The sequence below is a fragment of the Phlebotomus papatasi genome, chromosome 1 (genome assembly GCF_024763615.1).
Source record: "Phlebotomus papatasi isolate M1 chromosome 1, Ppap_2.1, whole genome shotgun sequence".
NCBI classification, from domain to species: Eukaryota; Metazoa; Arthropoda; class Insecta; order Diptera; family Psychodidae; genus Phlebotomus; species Phlebotomus papatasi.
In genome coordinates, this window is record NC_077222.1 from 36,436,487 (window position 1) to 36,463,401 (window position 26,915).

General features: G+C 33.6%; 4 protein-coding genes across 6 annotated transcripts in view; 1 reads left to right on the plus strand and 3 right to left on the minus strand.

The window, feature by feature from the left end:
* Positions 1 to 4,724: 4,724 nt before the first annotated feature.
* LOC129798986 (uncharacterized) lies at positions 4,725 to 6,364 on the plus strand. Its single transcript, XM_055842545.1, has 2 exons — positions 4,725 to 4,943; positions 5,094 to 6,364. The coding sequence occupies exon 2, from the start codon at positions 5,495 to 5,497 to the stop codon at positions 6,218 to 6,220; it is 726 nt and encodes a 241-aa protein (XP_055698520.1). The 5' UTR covers positions 4,725 to 4,943; positions 5,094 to 5,494; the 3' UTR covers positions 6,221 to 6,364.
* Positions 6,365 to 10,740: 4,376 nt separating this feature from the next.
* Positions 10,741 to 15,657, minus strand: LOC129808209 (uncharacterized). Its single transcript, XM_055858307.1, has 7 exons — positions 15,445 to 15,657; positions 15,158 to 15,383; positions 14,913 to 15,094; positions 14,733 to 14,854; positions 11,958 to 12,189; positions 11,283 to 11,766; positions 10,741 to 11,213 (listed from the first exon to the last, which is right to left on the minus strand). Exons 1-7 carry the CDS (start codon positions 15,655 to 15,657, stop codon positions 10,741 to 10,743), a joined length of 1,932 nt encoding a protein of 643 aa, XP_055714282.1.
* A 3,596-nt stretch (positions 15,658 to 19,253) lies between these two features.
* LOC129798987 (uncharacterized) lies at positions 19,254 to 20,212 on the minus strand. Its single transcript, XM_055842546.1, has 3 exons — positions 19,708 to 20,212; positions 19,461 to 19,642; positions 19,254 to 19,400 (listed from the first exon to the last, which is right to left on the minus strand). Exons 1-3 carry the CDS (start codon positions 20,135 to 20,137, stop codon positions 19,254 to 19,256), a joined length of 759 nt encoding a protein of 252 aa, XP_055698521.1. The 5' UTR covers positions 20,138 to 20,212.
* Positions 20,213 to 24,293: 4,081 nt separating this feature from the next.
* Positions 24,294 to 26,915, minus strand: part of LOC129798988 (uncharacterized) — a 36,964-nt gene continuing 34,342 nt past the window's right edge. For all 3 annotated transcript variants that reach the window (XM_055842548.1, XM_055842547.1, XM_055842549.1), the window contains one exon: positions 24,294 to 25,099. In XM_055842548.1, coding sequence (XP_055698523.1) covers positions 24,955 to 25,099 — 145 coding nt within the window. In that variant the 3' untranslated portion in view covers positions 24,294 to 24,954. The remainder of the gene's footprint in view (positions 25,100 to 26,915) is intronic.

A 26,915-nucleotide genomic window follows, 5' to 3' on the forward strand; every position in this document is an offset into this window, starting at 1 on the left:
TTAAGAAAGGTCTATTTTTCCGTTCACAATCTGCTACAACCTATTAGACCGAAAATTCCTCCAATATGGCGTTGTTTCATTAATCTACCTTAAGGATAGGTATTCAAATTTCATATCCAAAATGGTACAAAATATTTAGAGGGTACCATAATAGATCATGATACCTTTTCTTAAACTGCCAATATAGTGCAACCCTACAATCCACTTTACCCATATCAGACATTGAGGTTTCAGTCAACCATAAGTCCATCTAAGGTTTACGTTTCTACAATTTTCTGATTTACGTTTCTACAATTTTGATTTTTAAGACTAAAGATTAAAGATTGACAATAATTCTTTTTTGTTCAAATCTTGTGAAAAGGACGTTTCTTCATATAGAATATGAAAAAAATTGTGTCGATATGGGAAATAGCATCGTTTTGATAAACTTTTTATTCTGGCAAATTTGCACTCATTAAGATCTGATGGATTTAAAATTTGACAAACTAAATAAATATTTTTTTTTTCTTTTTAATTCTAATTATCCAAAATCATTTTCTTTTCCAAAATTTGTCTTTTTTCTGTTGTGGCATTGAATTTAGACAAGATTCCTATGAAAATAAAAATAATTCCACTTGCCTAACTTTTAATTCTTTCGTCTCCTTTGGGACTCTGGGTACTCACGGAAAAAATAATGTTTTTGGACTATTTAGAATCGATAAAAATCCGATTCTTGTGGATGATTACAAACTATAAGGATGTCCAAATCTAGGATATTTTTTGCAGGATCCTAATTAACTCCTGAGCTTAGATATTTTTGGTCAAAAATCGTGAATTTTCGATTTTCTGCTTCCTTGCAGATATTGTGACTTTTCGATATTTCTAGACCAGAATAAGGAAAAACCTCTCGGGGCCAATAAGTATGATAACTAATAATTACAGATTGCACAAATTCGAAAAATATTTTTTTCTTAAATTTTCAAAAAACTTGTTCAAACTTTATGGGCACTCTCGTCCCCGAAAATCTAGAGGTCAAATGTAAGGTTATCCCGCCATTGTCCGCCATTTGCTTTTTGACACCAATCTTGTAACAAAATTCCAAGTGGAAGCGACTTTTTTGCCAATATGGCCGATAATTTTGACATTTGACAGCGCGGGAGATTGCTTTCGGGGAAGTTCTTCCTGTTTTTCCTGATTTTAATGAATTCTGATTGTCGATGAAGTGTTTTTCTGGCTCTTGAGAAAGCTTAATGTGTCTGCAATAACATCGTGTTGAGAGAAATGTGTTTTAAAGTGTTTTTGTGTGAAATATTTTAATGAATCTGTTGGCAAGTAGGAATTTAGTGTCTTTTTTAGCACTTCCTGGACATCCCACAAGATACTGGTCAATAATTCTTCTTGTTTTAGTGATCAACATTGTAAAGGAGTCATTTGACACGCAAAAATAATTCACAAAATTGATATTATTGGCTTTTGGAAAATTGAAGTTTGTCTCCTTTTCGTTCTTTTGGGGACGAGAGTACCCATGAGTTTTCCAATTTCCCAGAGGCGGAAAAACTTCTTTCTCTACAAAAGTATAATATTTGACCACTAAGACTTACAATAAAGTGAATTTTACTGAAATTCGTTCGCTAGATATGTTGTGGTCCGGAAAGAGTTAATTATCATTAAAAACTACTCCTTTTAGTTTGTAAGAATTATGTGATACAGTTATTTTAAAACCTATGCATTATTATTAATGATATTACACACATAATAAAGTTATGTAACCACATAAATACTTTGTTTTACATTATAAACAAGGATTTGCACTACTGTTTTTTAAAAGTTCGTCAAAAGGATGTTGTCCTATCAAATGTGAAAACGTTTTATTAAATCAGTGCTCTAACAGTTTAGTGAATTTTTGGTAAACAGCGTTACAAACCTTTCGCTTTGTAGTGAAATCAATAATAAATAAATTAGTGAATTAGATGTACGAAGCACATATATATCAAAAAAGATTGGCATAGTTTCTAAGTGAACGTTGCGTAACTAAATATTTTTATTATCATAGCAAATCTCGAAGTTTATCAATTCTGAAAGTAAATGTTGGAGGCGTTGGTTTGTTGAAAAGATATTCTTCCACGAAGAAGTTTTGTTAGAAAGACGACAAAAAAGATCTTGTCAAAAGTTTGGTATAAGGATGACCTTTATCTATAAATGCTTCATAGTTAATAGGTTTGATTATTAGTGGTATCGCGTCGTTTATTTGTTCAATTTGCATTTTAAGAATATGTTAGCTATTTGTACATAAACGTGAAAATTTTTGAATTTTTTTTTAACTTGGTCCAGTTAAAGAAGGTATAGGAATTCCTCTTAGAATTAATTAAAAATCAATAAATTATATTGCTGTCCCTTTAGAGTTGGAGCAATAAAACATGGGCAGACGATGAGAAATTGCACCCTGTGAAATTACGCGTCAATTTACCCGGTTTACAATCGCTTTTAATTTCCTTCGACACGTCTCAGAGAACCAAAAAGAAATGGAAAAAATAAAGTTCATGGAAAAATTTCGCTCTCAAGCGACTTTATGGATGTTTACAGAAAATGCAAAACACCGATTGTGGTAGTTGTTACGAAAAATTGGGTTAATAGTCGTATATGCGAAAAGTCCCTCCAGACAATTTAGTCATCGTGTGTCGTAAAATTCTGAGAGGATTCTTAAGAAAAGCAAGACAAGTGCGCGGGAAAAAAGAGGAATTTGATACATCATGAAATATTCAATTCATCGCCTTGGCGCACACCACAATTTGTAAGATCGACGATCATAGGAAGAATAGGAGTTGAAAAAGGAAACGATGATTGATCCACAATGATCCAATGATATTTCATGGCTTATTAATGACTTTTCGAGTATTCCCTGTCTCCCTATTCTTTCACCATGCAATCTTCATCGATATCTCTTGGTGATCTTCACGTTCACATAGTGATCTTCAAGTGATTCTCCATGCTAATTTAAATAATATCCAGTAGTTTTCACTTCAACCTCATGGCATTTGAAGTGGATTAAGCCAATGAAGATATAAGAGTCGTATAACAACTTTTTAGCATAGACGAACACCGTGTCATAAAGTGCTCAATTGCACTTTCACTCAGGTATAAAACTTTGCTTGGGATCAGTTTGTTCTCACACGACTTTTATGATCGTGCTGAGTAGGTGCAAAAACCCATACTGCGGGTGATCATAAGTTGAGGAACCATTGAATGTATGCGATCACAAAAAAATCTTTAGAAAAAACACACCCCAAAGAAACACATTTTACTAAAAAGGGTTAAGAGGATCACCTAATTTTTTTTTCACAAGTTCATTGAGACTATTTCACCAAATGGTTTAACGTTTTATGTATTTTAACACCATCCCTCGAAGAAATTTTGAAAGAACACCATCCCAGTTCTAGGAAGATTTTAACATGAGATAAATTTTAGGACAGAATTTTTTCTAGAGCGATCCTTTTGTTCCCTCCAAATTGTAATATTTTTCCGAAAGACGAGAGAAAGGCAATAAACATGCATTTTAGTCCCTCAGAGTTTCAATAAAAACTTGCAAAAAAATAGGACTGTGACAATTATTTTTACAGCATAATGTCATCTATTGCTTTATTGGTATGACAGAAGGACCTTGGATGTTTTTACAGACGAAGAATAAATTCTGGTGAAATTCCACTAATTCCCTCAACTTTGATATCCACCGCACCATAATAAACTTCCACCCCCAAGATCACCTTTTGGAGCATTCCGATAGAATGGAATTTAAACTACAACAGGAATTCACGGGGAGGATGAAGTCGAAAATAAAGAAATAAAATTTCAAGAATCTTGTCTCGTCACTGCCCAAAAAGTGTGTTGTATTTTGGACACGATCATCTTCGATCTCCTATGGTCAAAGAATACGCAAGGGTCGTCTAAGAAGTTATTGCATTAGAAGAGAGTTCATTTTATCTGGTAAATTTTTCTACGTAATTTTTACTTCCAAAACTAATTTGGAATTAAGGGTTAACTATTTATTTTTTATTGTTAAAAACTATTATGTACAACTATTCCATACTTTTACTTATGGTTTCGAGAATCATGAATATAGTATATTATGGCTAGGCTACGTGCTAATGAATGATATAAAGTAAACAGTTCTATAATGGATCTTTGGCGTAGTATGAAGAAGAGTGATTTCAGATCCTTACCCATTAGGTATATGCGCTACTATAAAGTTTTGTTAAGCAAATATTTCTAAATCGGTTCCAGTGCACTAGTTATCTACTCAGTTTGGACGAAGACGATCTTGCTTAACCCTTTAAGGACGATTGGAACACTGGTGCCCCATAAAGAAAATGATTTTTCCCTGACTACCTAAAGTTATTTTTTTCTTATGTCTGTACATAATTGCAAAGTGGAAGATTGAAGAAATCAAGAATATTTTTTTGCAAATCTCTAGCTCTTTGTTACGTAGTAAATATATAAGCTCAAAAATGGAGAATTTTTAAATTCTCAAACTTATAATAGATTTTATTTATTTTTATACTTCCAATAGCAAACCCCTTTTGCCAATAAAAACTACAATACTCATATAGTAAGGCCATGTAACTCCGACGATTGCAAAACTCGGATGCCGCGACCGATTTAACTCCGATACATCCACTTAAAATATAATTTATATTTTTAATTCTGTAATTAATTACTGGAGTATCATAATATAACTATTCTACTTTAAGAAAAACCAAAAATTATATTTTTATCGGTTTAATAAGTGGGTAAAAGAAATATTTTTTAAGCTCGGGTCAGCTGGGTTGTGTACTAAAAATTTAATTTCTGAGAAAATTTTGCTGTTGACAGCTCGTCGCTGGAAAAAGTTTAGTGTTTTTTCTATATAATAAAACATTATTTGCAATCAAAATTATTAATAAAAGTTAGTGTAGTTATTGATCTACAAGGTGAGTAAGAGTTTATTGATAATATATTAATAATTCTTACAGAAATAAGTGATTTTTGTGAATGTTTACATTTCGATGCAAGTCGGATGCGGTGAAAGTCAATGTTTTGGTTAGGAATTTGCATTATTCAGGACTCTTTTTCTGTTTCAGATGCCAAAGGGAACAAAAGAAAAGACCTATAAGGACAAGCCCGACTCTAAGGAAGGTCTTAGGAATGCCTTGCAGTGTGTACGAGATGGTTCTACCATAGCATATGCATCCAAAACATTTAATGTCCCAAGAACAACACTGCATAACAAATTGACCGGCAAATACCCAGAGGAGTGCCCAAATGCAATGGCAGGCCAACAATTCTTTCAAAAGAACAGGAAAAAGAACTTGTCAAATGGATCCTGGGATGTGCGGATGGCTAGCATCCCATCGGGAAGGAACAAGTTCTGGACAGCGTTAAACTCATCTGTGAGGTCTACAAAATTCCAAACCATTTTACAGCTGGAAGACCCGGAGACGTTTGGTTCAGGAATTTTCTTAAGCGTCATCCAGAGCTCAGCATGCGCAAGCCAAAATCCTTCTCATTGGAAAGAGCTACTGTTACTGCTGAAGACCTCACGGAATGGTTTCAGAATTGTCTTGGATATTTCACAGAACACAACCTTCTGAGCATTTCACCAGACCGTGTTTTTAATTGCGACGAAAGTGCATTCTTTTTGACACCGGAAGATGGAAATGTCCTGTCCAGGAGAGGTTCACGTGTAGTTCCATCTCTTAAAAATTCAGGACCGAAGCAATGTATCACAGTACTCTTCATGGTGTCAGCTACTGGCGAACTTGCTCCTCCAATGGCTGTTCATAAAACTGACATTACTCCAAAAATTGCCATTCACAACGCAGAAGGATGGAAAATGGGAACGTCACCACAGAGTGGCTGGATGGATGGGCCACTTTTCTATGCTGGTCTTTATTTCCCGAAAATTGTTTTCCAACATTCAGAGGAGTCCATTATCAATAACCAGCACGATCAGGCCACCGACAATAATCCTTCAAATGATCCAGTCATCCCTGGAAACCAACTCTCTGCAACTTCTGAGACTCAACCGATCTTCGACACACTAAAACAATGCTATTTCTGGCCAGGAGAAATTCCAAAACGTCGTCAGAAGAAGAGGGTCAAAGCCAGCAATGTGAAACACCAGTATATTGTATCTTCCGAGGAAATTATCGCGGAACAGGAGGAAAAATTGAGGCAGGATTTACAAAAAAAGAAAGAAATTGTTTAACGGAAGTTGACCAGAGAGAGGAACAAAAAATAAGGGCAGAAGAAAAGGAGATAAAACTAAAGGAGAAAAACATGGTAAAGGAAAAGGCTCAAATGCCAATTGAAGCTGAAAAGAAAAAACGTGGAAGGAAGTCAGCCAAGAAAACCGAGGAAAAATCAAAGAATTGAGTGCAATCTTAAAATAAATAAAAATATATATAATTAAATAATAAATTAATTAAATGAATTGATGGAATAAAACTCTAAAAAAAATGTTTTTGAAATAATATCTTCTCATTTTTATGCATTAAACTTTTCCTTAAAATGAGCATCCGAGTTTCATCGAATTCAACGGAGTTACAAAAAAGCATCGCAGTAACATTCTTGCGCATATATTAATATTATCGGAATTTTATTAATTTTCATCAATATTATTGCTAAAATTCTATTTCTATTATGATTCTAAATTAAACAAAGAATAATTCTATTGATTTGGATTGGGGAAAAAATATTTCATCAGTCCAAAAACAAGCATTAAAGTCGCACTCTATGAAAAGTATCCGGATTACCTCTCTTTACTATACGTAATATTTTTCATTAAAGCGAAAAATATTATTCATTGGCATTGTCATACGAATTACTTAAATTTCTGGGCTATTTTTGTCCCTATCGTTCATAGAAGCACAAAATACACCGAATCAGTCTCTGTTGGACTTTCCAAGGTTAGATGTAAGACTTATCATTAATTATGTTTCCCAGTTTAATTTTTATTGTTGATTTTCAGTCCGTAAAAAGTATCTCGTCGTTAAAGGGTTAATAATCTTTTATTGGGTATAACTTCATGCTTCAAGAACAAGAGGCCGAGCCAGCCATTGATGAATTGATGACCAAGAACGTGTGATTAATAAAGATTTAGACTAATCAGGGACTGCTGCTCTTGAGCTACATACCATCGCTAGTTCTGTTAAGAACTAGACCTCCCTATAATTTTTGAGTACTTATTCCAATATCACACCATCTACTTCTCAGACAATCTCTTGGTCTAACATCATCTGACTTCTTGATCAGTTATGGATCTAGCATTGGAAATATTTGCTAATTGTACGTCAGCCAGGATTATCTCTCCGCAATGTGGATACCTCTTTCGTGATCTCAAACATTTATTTATTTATTTGCCTCGAACGAGACTTTAACTCACAACTGCTAGCCGATTCAGAGTTGACTTTTTTGCTGATTGCGTCGTAATATTCTCAGGTGTCATAAAAAGTCCATATCAAACTCACTACAGAACTTTACGTAATCAGTTAACTTTGGCTTCCCTTGAAGTTAGTTTTTCATGAAGTTACAGTTTGTCTATGGACAGGTTTATTACTTTCGGATGCGTTGCAACTAGGCTTTCAATTGGAACTAATATATCTTTTTATCGTAACACTTAAGACAGTGAAGCCATCAGTCGCACTGTCCAAGAACATAAGGTCCCAAATAGACCCTGACTGATTCCTGAGAATATTCCTCGAGAATACCACAAATCTGTAAAATTTGGAAGTAAAGGATTAAGTAAAGAAAATTCATGCAAAGGACCTCTAAACTATGATCAGAAGACCTTAGTGTGTGACAGCTTTTACTGACAAATTTTAGAGGTTAAAAATGCTTGAGTATCAGCCTGAGTGTATTTGGTCCTTAACACTCTTATCAATTACATTATTGATCCCTCTAGCTTTGGAATTAATTTTAATTCATATACTGAACGAAGTTAAGACCGATATGACACCAGTACAATCCACAGCTATATAATTTTAAATGACGTACCCGTCAGAGTTATTAGAGTCAAAGCCAAAACCACTATCCCACTAACACCTTCCTTAAATGTAATCTAATCTTTGAGAGTCTTTGTTGGAATTACCCCTAGCCCCTAAAGCGGCCTTTAGATTAAAGGTTTAGCCCAGTTCCCAAATGTCTCCAAATATTAAATAACGATCATTTTTTTTTGTTTTTTGAGAACCTAATAAGTTATTTATTTATAATAAGCTAATCCTAAGTTAAAATTTACCAAAAAATGTAATCAATAAGGAATTAGAATACTTAAGACATAAGGCTAAGTCTCAGGTCTGAAGCCCGTATAAGACTCAAAGGCATATATGGTATCTTTAAGAAACAAGTTAGTGGATAAAAAGTACACTGACTGGGAGAAATCCGAAAAAGTTAAAATAACATTCCGAAAATGTTTATTTGACCCTGCAGTATTGATCCGAAATCGGTGTAAATATTATGCTTTTTAGGTGTATTAGGGGTTAAAGTTACCCTTTTTCATGTTAATTTTACCCTTAAAAAGGTGTAAAATTAAAATTAAAAAATGTTGATATATTTTTAAATGTTGATATATTTTGTAGAAAATATGGCAAAACTCATATTTCCGGATGCCAGGTTCTGATTGACCTCGATCTTGAGTTCTTGATTATTGTCCTTTGCATTTCAATTTCACTGTTTGATAAATTATGAAAAACTATAAGCTCTAGAACTTTTGGTGCGACCATACTTTGGGGATTCCGTGATCGAGACAGACAAGTTTTCGATCCAGAGGGTTTTCTGAAGTGATCTTGAGGTCGACTGCGGGACTCACTGTCTCCTTAGTGACACTTTTTTTCTTGCAAAAAATGATCACTTTTTCTACATGATTATTTTTTAAAGGATTGCTCTTATCGCTGATGATCGTACAAGTTGATCTCTAACGTAAATATTTGTGCACAAGATGGAAATTTCAGTTGAAGGGTGCACATGTATTTGAAGGTAGTGTCGGCAGTTAATGCTAAAGGAAGGGTTGTCCGAAGATCATAAATTTGAGGATGAAACGATTACATGAGAGGGTGCGACAAAAGGACAAGGAGATGCATAAGGAATCTTCTTGTGGGCACGTTATGACCATATTTGATGATCTGTTTGGTCAGACTCCACCAGACACAATGGTTGGGATTTCTCAGTCCTATATGGTCTTGACTTGGGATTTGTTGGTTTTGTTCCTCCGCCAAATCAGTCCTGAGTGCACGTTTTGACATTGTTTTTGTCCACCCTTCTGGTTACCCATTTTCATTTAAGGTATTGTTTGCTAAAGTGTTTTTGCTCACATTGGAGGAGTTTTGTGATTTTGCGCGCGTGCACTGGGATGTATTTGTGTGGCTAAATATTGACGAGATCCCTTCAAGAAGTTGTTACACATCATAAGACTAGACCGCATCTTGCCTGATTATTTATTCTCCTGCGTCTGGATACATTCCAATCGACTCTCTTTTGGCCAAATATCAACAAAGCGCCCGAGTCCAAGGAGCCGCTCCACTCGTTGGATATCTGCACTTTTCTGCAAGGGGAATTCATAGTGGCTATTTATGGTTCTGGTGTCTCGGGTATGGGTGATGGCAATCGAGACTCCATGCTTAAGAAGTATTTCTCTAAATTTCAACCTTTTATTGAACATTTTTTTCGTCATCTGATTTTAAGCACTGATCGCGATCTTCACGGTGATTCAGCGGATCTCTGAAAATCGTGCCATTTGAAATGAATTTGAGATGTTTCGAAGGCAAAAGGGATTCACTGAGTCAATTTCCACGGTAGATTAACTAAATTATTTTTCGAACAGTCCCCCTATAATTACAGCCACTGTGGAAATTACCAATAATTGGCTAAATCCAATCGATTCGGCAAAATTCCTACTCATAAATACCTCTTCAGTTTTAGCCATTTTTGTATGTAAATATGTCACAATTATGGGGCAGATTTTTTTTTAGAAGGATCACTCAGAAAAACTTGGATTTGAGCAAAACGGAAGCTAATCACGCGATCTGAGATGTCTGTCGAAGAGATGAGACAATGGTAGAAATATTTCAGCATGAAATTATTTAATTGGAATTGGCAATCGGAATATTTTGAATAATATTAATATTTTCTAACTTTTTGTACCATTCTCTGGATTTTCTTCTACCCAAAACTATTCTTTATACATACGGTGATGGAGATGAAAAAGATATTGAACAAAAAAAAAATAGTGTTTTTGATTGCTAGACAGATCATAGAAATGTGCTTCTTTGGGATGATGCCGCAAAATTATTCTGAAAATTATTGGTCAAAATTGTGCGCAATTTGGTAGTTCTCAGAAGTCAAGAACTACCATCTGACTATATTTAATTTAAAATTATGGAAATTGGAAATAATTGCAATCACGAAAAAGATAGCATTGAATTAAAATGGTGTCTGACAGACATACATTTAGAATATAAAATAAAATAAGTTTAGGATACTTTGGAAGTTATTTTAGCCCAATATCTGGAACTTAAAAGATCACCGCTTATTCTATAATTTAGAAAAAACATCCTTTTTCGTTTCTAAAAGGTAAAATTTTTCTATTCTTATTATAGATTAAGTAAGTCCTTTACCGTTTTGGCTCAAAGTCTTTGGACGTATGATAATGTTTATTCAATTTATGTTGACATTTATTTAAAATAAATTATTTTGAGAAATAAATTAAACCATTTTCGATTTTATTTGAACACATTAGTAAGCATGAGATGAGAGGCTGGACCCCACTGAACCCGAGCTAGATGAAGATGAGGACATTGAAGATGAAGAAGAAGATCCTGGGTAGTAACCGCTGTAGGCCATCTGCTGAGAGTCCGAAGAGGGTTCCCATATTCTAGAGTAGGGTCCTCCGTTGGTAGGTTCCCAGCTGCTAGGTTGGTAGGATGATGCTGGAGCTGGAGTTGGAGCAGGAGCACCGTATACAGGGGCGGGTTCTGGTGGTGGCATTGGCATCATAGTCATAGGCATGGGCAGAAGTCCCTTCTTCTTCAGTAAATTGTGCAACAGGAAGCCAAGCACAAGGGTGATGGCCAGCTTGGACATGATGAAAGCCTTCACGGCCTTAAGGTGGATGAGTCCCAGGACAATAGGTAAAACAATCTTCTGCTTCAGCTTCATGAGCAGCAAAATAGGGATCAGCAGCTTTTCCTTCAAGTCTCCGTTCCGAGCTATATAAAATTAAAATGAAAAATTAAGATAAATTGATTTTAATTCTTATAGTTAGAGTTATCGTGTACCTCGTTCTGTGGGAACAAGGAAGTTGAATCCTTCATCTGGACGATAGGTCAGGACGGTCTGTCCAAAGAGTGCCTGAGGAAGAGCCATGCGGAATTCACTGGTTGTGAGTACTCGACTAACGCGATCGAATATTGCTCGATCCACGTTGTCATCCTCAAAAGCTCGTGCAGATTTTTCTGTGACTCCTAAATTTGTGTCCAGGTAGCAGAGAACCCTTCCCTTGAGACACTTGAATGTATCACCGGAAAAACAATTACTCATGATGGAGTCAATGAGTTCCTCTCCTGTGTTAATCCTCATCTGGCGACTCTCGATTTCATTATCCCCAATTGAGGCGCCCAAACATGTGGCCACAAGACCACTCACGAGCACAACACTCAACACTCTTTGGTTCATCCTCAAAAGCTGGATTTTCTTTGGCACCTTTGGATGTTTAAACTGATTGTCTCCTTGGTTCTGGTCACACCAATGGGCAAGACGAATCTGAAGTTATTGCGTCCATTGGGTAGACTTTTATACAACCGCTCCCACAAATTGCTGTGTGCAATGGTTAATAATACCAAGAGGAGCCACCATGAGATAGTTTTCAATTGTAGAAACTCCATTAACATTCAATACAAATCAATTGGCATCAACAATTGCTTCGGTGTTTTCCACCAAATTCAGTGTCACACAAACGGAAAGTGACCACTTCCAAGGCAGAAGAATTCAGCCCACTCGGAAGTTGGCTTCCAAACGGAAGGTCCGTTAGTTGCTTCTTTTGGACAGAGTGTCCAGCAATGCGATGGTATTTCTGGCACGTTCCACATTTCAAGATGCTCCAAATCCCTAAATTTTTCACCCGCAATAATTGGAACACACGTAACATTGGATGGTTTCACTTTCATCCCGGATTCAGAGAATTTGCTAAAACCATTGAGATTCAGTCAGGATTGGCTGGGAAAGTGGAATTCACCCATTCCATTGCGTAAAGAGAGATCACATTGTTTTATTCAATTAATTTAAAAATAAGCTTATTGCTTGGATATAATGGTTGACAATAAATTATAACGCTAAAGATTAAAAATAAATAACTATTTAAAATTTAAAAAAAAGGTTTCATCAATGGGTTCATTCCATACGGGGAAGTTTGGTGAAATAGAACTGAGTCTTATCATGATGTTATTTAGCTTCACAATTGGTTTATGGAGCTAAATTATATCCTGGTAAGGTCCAATTTCATTTAAAAATGGGAAAAAATCCCAACTCTAAATATGACCCACTTCCTCTTACCTTTGAATTAGGTATCTTTTAAATAGGTTTTTTCACCTTGTTTTAAAATTTAAATGGAACTGGAATTTACTATGATACAATCCAGTTTCACAAACCAATTGCGAAGGTGAATTACATAATGATAAGGCTCAGTTTAATCTAAAAATATGGGAAAAGGGCCCTATTTTAACCCTTTAAGGACGATTGGGTCACCGATGACCAAAAAATGATTTTTTTCTTACGGGAGTCTAAAGTTATGTTTTGCTCTAAAAAGTCACAAAAAGTGATTTTTTCTGTCCACCGATTTTTGACCCTCTCGCCCTTAAAGGGTTAAAGTTGCCTAACTCAAAAGTGTCCCACTTCCCCTTATTGTTCTAAATCCATTTATAATAATTTTATTACAATAATCTTTTCTGTTATTGCCATTACGAAATTGGGCGTAAGTTTTTAATTTTAAAATTCTGATACTCTTAAAAATTAATTATGAGCTATACGAAAAAAGTTACATTTATTTTACGTCTTTGAAAAATATCAGAAAATGGAGCTGCATGTCTGAAGTTGAAGTAAACTAGAATATATTCTTTAGAATAGATTTTCTATTTATCTGGAGTTCAATGAATTAAATATTATAATTATGATACAGATAATATTTAATTAATAAAAAAATTATACTGTTTTATTAAGGGAAATTTAGTATCCTGTGAAGAATTTCCATTCGGAGCATGTTCTGAATTAGGTTTTTCTGCTCTAGTAAAATTACTAGGGGAAAGTACTCTCCCTTCGAACGTTCATGCTTTCGAATAATGTGAATTTTCTTTTATTTTTCCTACAGACTTGTAAACAATTAATACATAATTATCAATAATTGGTGATAAGCTAACTAATATTTAATAAAAATGTGTACATCTCTTAGAAAAAATAAAAGAAAATTCACATTATTCGAAGGCATGAACGTTCGAAGGGAGAGTACTATCTCCTACATTCTTTCATATAAAATGTACTAGTAAACGTATGACTTTTTCGGGACGGAGGGAGTACTATTTAGGGAACTCTATCTGTACTTAGGAGAGAATTGGTCTAGATTGGTCGGCTTCATTATGCAATTTTCTATTTAACAAAGTAATAAAGATATTTGGATATAAAATTAGTGCATAATCATGGTTTTTAATGCAATATTATGAATCTTGAAATAATAGTTCAATTTTCGTACAATAAGGTTCTAGAATGTCTCTAAAGATTTTTCTTAACCCTTTGTAAACCAATGGATCACAGGTGACTTATTAGTCCTCGAAGGTTAAAATATAATTTATTAGTAATGTTTTAAATTCTTTATTGATTGATATTTTAGCAAAACTATGCTACTGTTCTAAATTTACAAATTTCTGATCAATTATTTATTTTTTTGTGATTTAATTTATAGTTGATAAGCTTTGGTTACTAAAAGCGAAAAGCATTTGCACTACATGCGGGGCTATTTTAAATAAACGTGATAAAATCCTCTTGAAAGTGGAAGCCGATACTAAACTTGGGATAAAATTAATCCTGTTTGAATTTTAGTAAGTTAGTGTACGGTGACAAAAATTCAAAGTGGTTCAACTTTTTTATCGATTTTATAAAGTTCTATATAAAAGAACAAAAATGAAGATGCAAATGGGGCACATTTTCATTGGGATAATTTTAAATTAGGGCTTTTTGCCCAATTTTAAAATGAAACTTAGTCTTATCATATTGCAATTTAATTATCATTTGGACAAGAACAAAATTGAAAAAGATAATAAGTCCCATTGGCTTAAATTTAATGTACACAAAAAATGAACAATTAATTCTTAATCATTTTTTTATTTTAATTAAAATTTTCGGCGATAAAAATGTTCAGATAGTAAAATTTTGAGGCAAGCACTTTCATTTTTGGATTACCAATAGAAGAAGAAAAATATTTTTTTTTAATAAATAATTTTTACTTTTTCTAAATTTTAAAATGAATGATAAGGTTATTTCAATTTTGTATTTTCAATTTTCAATCTTTAAATTTAATTTGATTTTTGATAAAGCTGCCTTAAATCTGAAGAAAACCAAAGGTCAAAAAACGTATTACCAAGAATTTTCTTTAATTTTTCTTTAATAATCTTCTATGCAATTTACACATTTTTCATAAATAAATTATTTCAACATTCGTTCTTTGGCTCTTTTAGCTCTACAGATATGCACTGTAGGCGAGATTCTGAGATTCTGCAGCATCTTCAGCAGCCTCGAAAGATCGTCTGTGATCCCATGGTCCGTGGGCAGCAATCTGTGGATGGATGAATCCATCGGTGGTGATCTGTTGTAAAGAAAATGTTGAAACATTTTGAAATATTGCAATGTTTTTAAAATTCTACCTTCTTGCAGAGCTGGAAAATAGCCAGAGCTGTTGAGATGACGAAGGAGAAGAAAGACAATTGAAGAGCGTTCCAAGCCTTGATGCCGAGAATTCCAAGAGCCATTGGGATGAGAGTGATGGCCTTCAGGAGGATGAACACAACGATGGGGACGATGATTTTCCTGAGTTTCGATTTGCGAGCTAAGGAAATTTAAGGATTAGATTTTTGGGATCTCTTGTGTAATGCGTATTTTTGGGTATTACATTCTCCAACGCTTCTTTGTGTGTCCTGAAGTTTGAAGTTGAGGGAGAAGTTGTTGGAGTCGAGATCCCGACCTGAGAGTGTCACTTTGGTATCAGCTCCTGGAATCTTGAATGTGACATCATGTTGGCGAACATACTGTTCCACTTTGTCCATAAGGGAGTCACTGGATCGTCCGGTAAAGCCATCTCCTACACTATTTCGTTGCACCTCAACATCACCCATGATCTGAAAAATAAAAGCTTTTGAGATTGTCTTAACAGATAAAGAGTTTTAAGTTCTGTGTTACTTCGAAGCGTTCTTTCTTGAAGAGGGAATCCAGGAAGTTTGTAACTTTGAACTTGAGGCAGGAAAGAGCATCACTGTCATCATCGCAGGATGATCTCATCTGTTCCACGGAATTGGCCATCCTATAGGAGTCTGCGTGAATGGCAGGAACAGCTGTGGTAAATCCCAATACTGCCACGGACAGAAGACACACCAGAATGACTCTCGCTGCCATGATCTTTGGTACTGCGGATTATCACTGCAAAATTAAGTTGTCGCTGTGACTGACTTGTCGAGATTGATGGTCAACCATCTGCAATCAGTTGCTTTTTATACACTCGTCCATTTCAATGGCCACCACCGAGTGGAATAACAATTGCTCTGATAAAAGCTCTGTGCTCCCATATTGAAATCTATTCCATCCATTGGTCTTCACTTCCGATTGACCGTGTTAAGTTACTCGATGGAGACGCTCTTCACGTATTTCCAGCACGTTCTGGAAGTGACGCCCAAAAATGCAGAGAGACACTTTGCTCATCTCCTACATCTTCCCATTAGTTTTCACTTTAATCAGGTGAGTGCAAGTGATTTTTCATTGAAATTCACTTCATTGAGTTCGATGAAGTTTATCTATTGACAAAATAACGCACTGTCACCTAAATTCTTCAGGTGAAAGATGAACAATAAACAGTTTAATAAGACGGAATTATTAAAAATTCAAAGATCATTTTTTGTTGATCTAAATTTTAGTCCAACTATTGGTTTCAGGACTTGTAGAGTACTTGTACAAAAAGTTATTCAGTGTTAAAATTCATTAAAATATAGCTAAATTGAAAAAGATATAAACGGATTAGGAATTATTGTTTTAATTTTAACGTTTAAAGTTTTAGAAAATTATTTGTCTCTTGTAGGGGGAAGCGGAGCATCTTTGAATTGCGACAGGTTTGAAATTAGGCTTTTCTCTCCTGTTTTAAAAAAAAAACGGGACCTTATTATAATATAATTTAGCTCAACATACCAATTGCGAAGCCAAATTACATCATGATAACACTCAATACCATTTAAAAATAGGAGAAAAAATTCAATTTCAAAAGTGCCCTAATTCAAAGGTGCTCCACTTCTCCCTAGTTCTTTTATGGAAAATCTTTTAGAAACAAATTTGGCTATTAATCTTATACGGCCTTCATTCTTAAGGTTTACCCATATGGCTTAACCCTCTGAGAGAACGAGTTGGTCATTGTCATGAGACTAATTTCACAGATATGGAAAAGTGGGGCACTTTTGAATATGGGGCAGCTTTGAACTTGAGATTTTCACATATTTTTAAATAAATTTGAGCCATATCATAATATATATTTTAGCTGCACAGATTGAGAAGCTAAAACATATTATTATAGGGGAATGTAGGCATGGTTCGCACAGAGTCAACCTTCAAACGATGAGATTTTTTTCAATGTTGGCAAAGAGCTGACTTACCATTTCTCATCTCGTGTCATAAGGTTAATATTCATCTATCTTATGGCAAAGAAATGACCAATTTTCTCTTTGCAAACAAAGAGAAAATTTACGTTGTTTGAAGTTTCACTCTGTGCGAACCATACCAACATTCCCCTATGGGTAAGTTCCATTTAAACATAGGAGAAAAATCCCAATTTTAAAGCTGTCCTACATTCAAAAGTGACCCACTTTCCTCTATAGTTCCAGAAAATTCTTATCCAATATGTGAACATAATTTAAAATTCAATTAAAAGTTAATAATATTAATGGTGGCACAACGTTTCATAGAGGAACTAGATTTTCTCGCAAATAAGATTTTCAGAACGTCCATTTATTTTTTTGTAATACAAAGATAGGATTGTCAGACCAAATTTAAAGGGAAAGTCCGGTTTTTGTCGGGTGGGAGAAAGTTCAGCAAAAATCCATTTCTTTCCAGAGCTTTCGGTGCTCTAAATATTTTCTTCAGTCTATAAAAATGTAGAACTACAACATTGAAAGCTCTGGAAAAAAAGATTTTTATTCTATTCTGAGTCTTCTCCCATCTAATGACTACCGGACTATCCTTTTGAATTAAACTCAACCTTGTGTCGGTGTCCCTACCTGATTGTCAGTCCTATATCATGTGGAATCAAATGCAATTAGGCTCACTGAATGCAATTCGAACACCCTTAACCTGTTTAAGACGAGAGGGTCAGAAAAAAATTCTTGGTTTTTAAAGCAAAGCATAACTTTGGGTTTGGGTTACTGATGACTAAATTATCCATAAAAGGATAACACCAGTAAAAAACCTGGTAACCTAAAGGGAATTGGAACCCGGTACACTTGCATAATAGGGCTAATAGGGGGGACTGGGGCAAAATTTGTCAAAACGAAAATTTCAATATTCACTATTTTCTAAAATAAAAGAGATTGAGGTTTGAAATTTTTATTATAGATAGCCTTCATGAGCCTTCTTAAACTTACAAAGTTTCAAAGGATTCGAGGAAGGATTATGTAAAATAAAAAATAATGAAATTTTGAGCACTATTTTTGGAATATTTAGCTTACAGAAAATATCAATAATGATTAGCACAATTTAAGCACATTTCTCGTTAAGATAGAGAAAAAAATATCTTCGACAAAATTGTAGAGGAATAAATTTCCTATAAAAATATGTCTATTTGATATTTTTAACGTTTGCGAGAGTAAAACGTCACAAATTATCCGAAGACTGACAAAATTTGCCCCAGCAATTTTGAGAATCTCCACAAAATCGACTTTTGGAAAATGATTCGAAAATCACATTTCTTTCGAAATAGAGGAAAATAGTCTTCTGCAATGTTGTAAGAGCAGTAAATTTCCTATAAGAATATGCTCATTATAAAACGTTTAAGTTTCCTCAGAGCTCGTGAAAGAATTTAATATGTGTTTTGACAAGTTTTGCCTCAGTCTCCCTTACTCTACAAATTGATTCATTGAAATAAAAATTGGCATTTAAAATTGAATTTAACAATTTATTAAGTTTTTCTCAAAATTCTGAGGGAAATTAAATTTAGTTAATATTTATTTTTAATGTTAAAATTAAAGTTTTAAGACTTTACGACTTTCTATTTCTTTTATAAGTTAGAAGAAAGAAGTTTTCAAGATCCTACCAACTTGCTTTGAAATATAGTATAAAAAATCAATCGTATTTTTTCCTTTCTGATAAAATTAATATTGAATTTTAGTTTTACTTGAGATGTCTAGAGAAATATTTAAATTTAGAAATTTTAAAATTTTTATTTTGTAAATAAAAAGTGTTTTATGTTTCTATGAAGTAACTTTACAAGTAAGATATTCATTATAATAAATGAAAGATTTATATATGGTTGGTTTTTAAAATTGCCTAAAATTGCATAACAAGAATTTTAGTACGCGAGAAAAGAATCACTTTATTTTCGTACTTATTTAAATATCTTACTTTTTTTTTAATTTTCTATATATTTGTTCTTTGTTGAAGTTTAGGCTATTTAAATACATATATGTGTAATTTATTTTGTTATTTCTTAAAACAATTTCGAATTAATGCTTGTGTGCTAAAAGTAATATCAAGAATTTTATCTCGATCAATCACAACAAGAAAATTTAAAATCTTTAAAACAACAACATTTGAGCTTTTTTGAATTGTTATGGGACTAATCTTCAGGGACTGTTAAATTGATTAATTATTGATGGATAAAAGTCATTACGATTGCGAAGATCATTTTATTCAAATATGTTTTATTTGGCATAAAATTTTCAATATTTTATGTAAGTTAAAGAAAGAGCCTGTTTTAATTCAATAAATAATTTTTTATTGGTAATTGCAAAACTATTTTACAAGTAGCTGGAATATGCCATTTCCTGAGCATCCATCTGGCGACTCCAGCCCTGAGGAGGTTCCCATTGCACATGATGAGGATGTTCCACGTGATGTTCAACATGATGATGATGAGGATAGTGAACCACCTCGTAATTCACTACCTGCGAATAAAAAGAGAATTAGTGCAAAATTTGAAAAATAAGAGATTTATTACAGAATACCTTTGGTTTGGCTAGCCTGAAGATCACGATGGCTCCAGCAACAACGAGGGAGAGTAGCCCAAGTGTCATGGCTTTCCATGTCTTGAGAGCGATGAGGGCTAAGGCGAGGGGCACTAAGCCAAAAGTTTTAATCTTTAGCCCAAGCAAGAAGGGTATCATGACTTTCTTCACAAAGCTACGACCTGTAAGTTAGAGGAAATCATAGAAAACCTTACAAGGGTAATTGAGAAGGGAGTTATGGGGCAACCTTCAGCAACTTTTCCCTCTGAGAGTGGCACTTGAGTCGTCTCGGTGAGACCACCTTTGAGAAGAGACTTTGGTATGAGCTTCCTCACGGATTTATCTTGCAGAATCTTGGGCGGTTCGATGCGAAGAGCATGTGTTGAGAGGAATTCATCGATCTTGTCGAAAGCTCTAATTTCTCGTGGTAGAGCTTTTCCCTCAGCCTCTGGTTCAGCATCCGCGGTGCGCACAAGAGCAAGTTCATCCGTGAGTCGAATCACATCTTTTTGTGCCACTTCTTTCAGCCAAGACAGCGACTTGGGCTTCACACAATCCGTCGACCACTCACTAAGGCAACTTCTGTAGATATCTCGAACAACATCCGCGGCAGAATCTTGGCTGCCGCTCACTGCGACGCCGTAGACTAGGAGCGAGATCACAATAGACTTCAGCATCTTGGACAAAAAGATCCTCTCCACTTGGATGCACTTAATGTCTGTCACCCGTGGCTTTGGCTTGTTAATCGATGGAGCGTCGCGAACGAATTATTTATTAAATTCCATCGATGTATGGTTTTATACGCGTTGAGGGGGCAAAATTAGAGATGGAAGGTGGAAATCGTACAATTGTCGTAGACTTTTAGTGAGGAAAGTGGCTGCCTCTGAAGAATGTTCAATTACAATCCAACGGACTCATTGGCTCAAAGAGGAAAATCGGGGTAAACGTGCCCAGAATTTTAACAACCCTCTTCTGATGTTTCACTCATTGTAAATATTTGTTTGTTTAAATTTTCCTTATCACTATCTCTCAGCGCTAATGTCTACAATTGACACCTTGAAGGCATAGAGGTATTCATTTGCCCTGGATATTAACCGGAATTCAATTTACAAAATAATTTACTTACAACGAAATTTTGTATCTTATCGAGATCAACATTATTAATCTTCAAATGTTCGGTGGAGCCTATTTTAAATCATAATATTCACTTACCTTCCATTTGCACTCTAAATTCATGCAGCTTTGTCATGCTGATAAAAAAAAATTTGGAAAAAAAAACATTCATTTGTCCAAGTGAACTTTACTTTGCAGAACGCTCGAACTTGTGCCTTTGATGTTACGCCTTAAAGATTGGTCGTACATTAACTTGCTTTACTGGTTTACATTCTATTTGAACTCATTTATTAATTAATGACAAATTTTTAACAAAATATTCTAGAAATGATACTATAATGTAATATAATATAATATTAACAAATTTTTTTTCGTGTGTCACAATTTATTTAAGCAATCTGTAATTTAATTACAATAAGCTTTTTTGCTGAAGAGTGAAAATGACAGAGAGGTTACAATTTTAGAGCAACCCCACATAAAAGTACTTTACAAATATATAAAGAGGTCTGAAGGTTTCAATTTCTTGAGCCTTCTAATTAAAAAAATACCGAATCATTATTTGAAATCGTTTTGGACTTAAGTTCCAAAGCGATTCAGGCTGATCGTTGAGAATATTTAGTTCGTAAAGTTTTAGTGATAAAGTATCATCCAAAACTATCACACAATGAGAGTTTATGGTCATTGATTAGAAGTTTTTTCTTTAATATCTTTGCAATTAAATTTAACGGTTTAAATATTCTCGAGTTTTAGCATAAGTTCATTTGGGTTTTTACATGGGGTGCAGACGAATGGGCGGGCAGTAGATCAGTAAGAATGTTCAGTGTTCATATGAGAACCGGTGAGCGTAGGGGGTGTAGGGTAGCTTAGAAAAAAAATCCCAAAAAAATCTGTTTTCTTCAGAAAAAAAAGAACAATTTCTCCTGAGGTACCCTATCATAAGGTAAAGTACCCACACTCGACTGGGTTCCTCCACTCAACCGGTGGATCAATTTTTGAATGTTTGATGGTCAATTTTGTCAATTTCTATAAATTTATCACTGGTTCGTATTATTCAGGGAATGATTGACCTATTAATGTTAGATCATACGCAAAATATTATAGGAAATATAAATAAATTGAATAAATAAATCTACCGGTCGAGACGAGGAACCGGTCGAGTGAGGGCACATTACCTTATACGAGTATATTATTCGTCAGCATTCACTAAACATAAGTCAGAATTCAGTATCTATTTACAAATAGAAAAAGTATAGAAATTCAATTTGATCAGTAAAAATATCAAATTTGTCTGATAAAAAAGGATTTTGTTAATTTTTTGGAACAGTTAACGATTAGTAAAAGAAAATCGATTTTGTCCAGTAAAAGATTGACCAGCGAAATTGATATATTTGTTTATTGTTCTATTATAACTATTAATCCAGAAAAATTATCATGTAAGGCTTGCTGGAAAAGGGAAAAGTTCTATAACTGACCAAAATTTAATTTTTTGGATATTTTTTTTTTAATAAGTAGAAAAAATGTTAATTTTGTGTTTATCAAATTACTGACCAAATAGCATTTTTACAAACCGAAATAAGCGTTTTACTTACCAATCTGACTTGTAATGCTTCAACTTCAGCGAATTAGCAATAATACCTAGTTTTTTTTTGGTTTTTCAGGATTTTCTCACATCCTACCTGTTTCACCCCCGGAACCAATTTTCTCAATATATTCTTGAATTTCAACTATTTCTGAAAATAATGTCATGGAGTTAGTTTGTCTGTCCATTCGTCCGTTAACAGACTTTTAGACTAAACGGTTAGAAAAGATAGTAACTTGGAGCTTTCGGGAGATTCCCCTATAAATCGACCCGGGAACCATTACCGTTACCTGCATTTTTACCACACCCCTATTTTAAATTACAGAATCAAGTATATTAATCCGAAGCTATTTAGTGCGAAATATTTTTAGTGACGTATAAATCGGTTTAAAATGGTTGTGAACCGGTAAACTAAACAAGTTCTTTTTTTTTTACAATGGAGAAAGCTTTGTGTATAACTCGAACTCGTGAGTACTACTATGTTATGATATCCTGGACCCAGGGATATCCATTTATCCCTTCTTCAGGACAGAGAACACGAAGCTCAAAACTCCCGTCTTTTTGATCGAACCAATCAGATTAATTCCTCTGTTCATGAACTTACACTTATGATCCTCTTCCAGAGAGGGAAGTTATTAGCAATTTTCGAACAATAACTGTTGAAGTTGAAATATTTATTGAAGAACTGACTTTTACTGTTATTCCCAATGAAGCGGACCCAGTGGACCATTACAAAAGTGATGATGAAGTTAGTTTTGGAGTATAGCATTAAAGTCACGAGAACGAGCATTTCATGAAGCATTGGAAATTTTGTCACGCCTATAGGGGAAAGTGATCTTCCTTTGAACGTTCCTGCCTTCGAATAATGTGAATTTCTTTTGTTTTTCGTAAGATATTTACACTAAATTTTCACGGAATTATCAACAATTGATGATAAGCCAACTAATATTTAATAGAAATATGTAAGTCTCTTAGGAAAACTAAAAGAAAATTCACATTATTCGAAGGCATGAACGTTCGAAGGGAAAGTACTTTCCCCTACTCTGCAAATCGATTTTTATAATACCATATGATTGTCGAATTTATCATTTTTTATTTACGGAGAAAATGAAGATACAGGTAGGACTTCAAGGTTGATTTAACACTAAACCTATCAAGACCGGTCAAATTGACCGGTTTAATTTTTTTTCTAAATTAAAACATATTTAAACGGTACAACAGTTGTTCTCGAACTTTATAATTTCTTAAAATATACATGTAATATATTTTTCAGTGTTTCAAATTCTACTTTTTTCTTCTTTTCCAAGAAAAATTTGTTGAATATCCTGCTTACCGTGGTCTGCCATTTGACTGAGCGCGCTTGAGAAAAGCATCAAAAACGGTCGGTAAGTTTAGTGTTAAGGGAAGTTTCTCAAAGACGAAGTCACTATCTCTGACTGTTTGGCTTCTTATAAAGAATAGATAATGTTATGTCTTCCACACAAAAGAGGAACTTATATCTATATTTGGCATTATTTAATAAACTTTGACATTCTAGGTGTAAATAAATTCAGTTCAATATGCCAAATATTGACAAAAAATTTTTATAGTGTATAGAGGGCCATTAGGCTTTTCTGCCAAACGTTAAATTAACAAAATTGCAATTAAAATACGACTCTCTGTGCTGTGAGATAAAAGACGAGTATTTCAAAATTACAAAAAATTGATAGATTACAATAGTCTGTTACTTTCTGTATATTCTGTGGAGTGGAAGTAATAAAAACACAAACTTTACATGATTTTATGAGATGATAATAAATGTATGTATGTTTGCTCAAACAAAAAATTAATAATGACTGTAAACTGCAATCATTTGGATGGTCTGTTATGTTGGACCCAATCGTGAACAACTTCTGCATGTATTAATCGTAAAGGGCCATTATTAAATGATCAATCAATGTCCACGAATATTTATTGCTCAGTCCAGAAGCAATCGAGATTTTGGTTTATCGCTATAAGTCTTACATGTTCGTCATGTATCTATTTGGATGAATGTTCTACATTTATTTCAAATTAGTCCAAGATGTATATGCTCGATCAGCTCTGTTCCAAATCAAATCCAATCTAATGAAACAGTAGTCAGAGAGTAAATTAAAACACAATTCTAGATAAAAACTTTTATTGTAATCATTTTCACAAGTCATTCAATTTGTCTGCTTTCTTTTAAGACTTGATATGCTGCAATCTACACTTGCTAAATAAATACCCATCACTCGGTTTACAATAAATAAACTTGATCCTTATTCATTCACCTTTAAACTTGAATACGTAGACTAATTTGTCTACAATGGTTGATAAAGTAAAATGACTCGTAACCCTTATTTGATTTGAATGTAATAGGTATAATTCAATCACCTTCTATCTAAGCTATTTAATTCACAGAAATCTTCTGTTTCAATCTTAATTAATGCACTAGAATCCCTCTATTAAAACAATTTTACAAAATTATTTTACTACAACTTGAAACATATCCATACAGAATAATTTAGCCTAAAATAAATAATCCAATTTATTCTTAACATTATCTTCCCATGTAAAAAAATAAATATCTTTGGGGATATTTTAAAAAATTACACCCTACTATTCTCCCAATTGTTATCTATATTTATTTACAAAATCTAAAAGGAAATAAATAATAATAAATAAAGCAATAAATTATGTTATAAATTAATCTTATCTAGTATGTTGTCTATTTACAAGGTGAGTTCTTCTCTGTATAAAATCTTTTATGTTGCAGGCTACACTAGTTTTTATTTTGGAAGCCTATCGTTCAGTTGTAATTGAGCATTGTGGATAGTGTCGAAGGCAATCTCCTTGATCTTGTCCATCCCTAGCTGCTTGGACGTACTTATAAAATCGTATTACAGCAGTATTAGTAGATGTTGGTTTCTGAAGTTCATTTGTATCTCTGAAAAAAAAACGAATTTGTATTTTAATATGAATTTTATACTTTTAATTATATGTTTTCTGATTTTAGAAGCTAGATTTTGTCTTTATTTTAAGAGAATATGGTGTACTTTAAGAAGACTCAAGCTTTGGACAACTCAATTTATTTTATGTTTTTACACTGAGAAAAAAAGAGGGTGCGATTAACATTTTTTCCTCATAACATTAACACTTTTTAGGTGTAAAAATATATCAACATTTTTTAATGTTAATTTTACACCTTTTTAAGGGTAAAAAGGGTAAAATTAACATGAAAAAAAGGATAACTTTAACCCCTAATACATCTAAAAAGGGTATTATTTGCACCGATTTCGGATCAATACTGCAGGGTAAAATTAACATTTCCGGAATGTTAATTTAACTTTTTCGGATTTCTCTCAGTGTATTTTACTTGACCACTAATTCTTAAAAAAAGACATAGGACTAGCTATTAAATTTATATTAGCGGAAGGCTTTCAGACTTCGCATATATTCAAACTTCGAACACTACAATTTTCCATATTCCTTTAATGAACCTAACCTATTTTTTTTCAGAAAATGTGTAACTTAAGATCAGCTATTAAAATATGCCATAGATAGATCAGATTCATTAAAGGAATATGGCAAAAAATATGAAGTGTTTGAAGCCAGAGTGTGTGCGAAGCCTGAAATCCTTCTTTTATGATATATTGCCAACGGACAGATTTGACCGTAAAAAGAATTAAATAGTCCGAAATTTGAATCGTCTAACAACCTCTACACATTGGGAGCAATTTTCGTCAAAAATTGCATTTTTGACAGAATTTTGACGTATATCTACATAGCAACTGCAGGTAATTCTCTTAAAAAAAAAAACAATTTTTGACGAAAATTGCTCCGAATGTGTAGAGGTCATAAGAGTATCGAACCTCCATCTCTTTGGGAAAATTTAGGATTGTAAAATTATAATGAATAAATAGACCTAAACAGAAATCTTTCGATAGATTCATATATGAAATATTTGTATTTCTGTGAAGAGTTTATTTTAAGAATTTACGTATTTGGGGTAAGTGTGCCATATTTCGGCATAGTTGCATGCAAGCGCCAAAGTCTCAAGTTCGAAATGTAATATTTTTAAATCAAATTGATTTTTTTATTCCTTCTTCTTAAGGAGTATTGCTTGGAACCTTGCATACAGTTTATCTTCATTATTTACTCTAAAACCATTCTTAATTCATCTTAAAATAAATAAAAATGTAAACATGGCTTTAGTGCCCTATTTCGGCCACCTTCATTATCATAGTTCCTTGCTCTTCGGGAATTCTTCCAATGTCTTTTTAACGTCATTTCGTTTGTCGAAGCCATATTTTTTGTTATTAATTTGCATTGTATAATCTCTAGAGTATGTGAAAACTAAAAATTCATGGAAATTTGAGGAACAAAAAATATGGCCGGAATTGCAAGCTGGCCGAAATTTGGCACACTTTACCCTAACTCATTTTCGAAAATTATCGGTCATTTTATGAGGGTCAACTGTTTTTTTAACACCTCCGCCGCGTAGGTTTTTAGACCTTAAAAATTTCATGAAATCGTACACCTTATCTATAATCTACAATTTTCTTCATTAAAAATAAAATCAAAAAACTTTTAAATTATTTATACGATATAATATATAATTTGAAATAAAAAATAATACAGCATCAAAAAATCTTTTTAAAAATAAAAGAAATTAAATATGAATTAAATTCTTGAACCTTAAAATTTTTCTATTTTTAATTGTTTATTTTGTCCTACAATAAAGAAGTTCAATACTCTTGCAA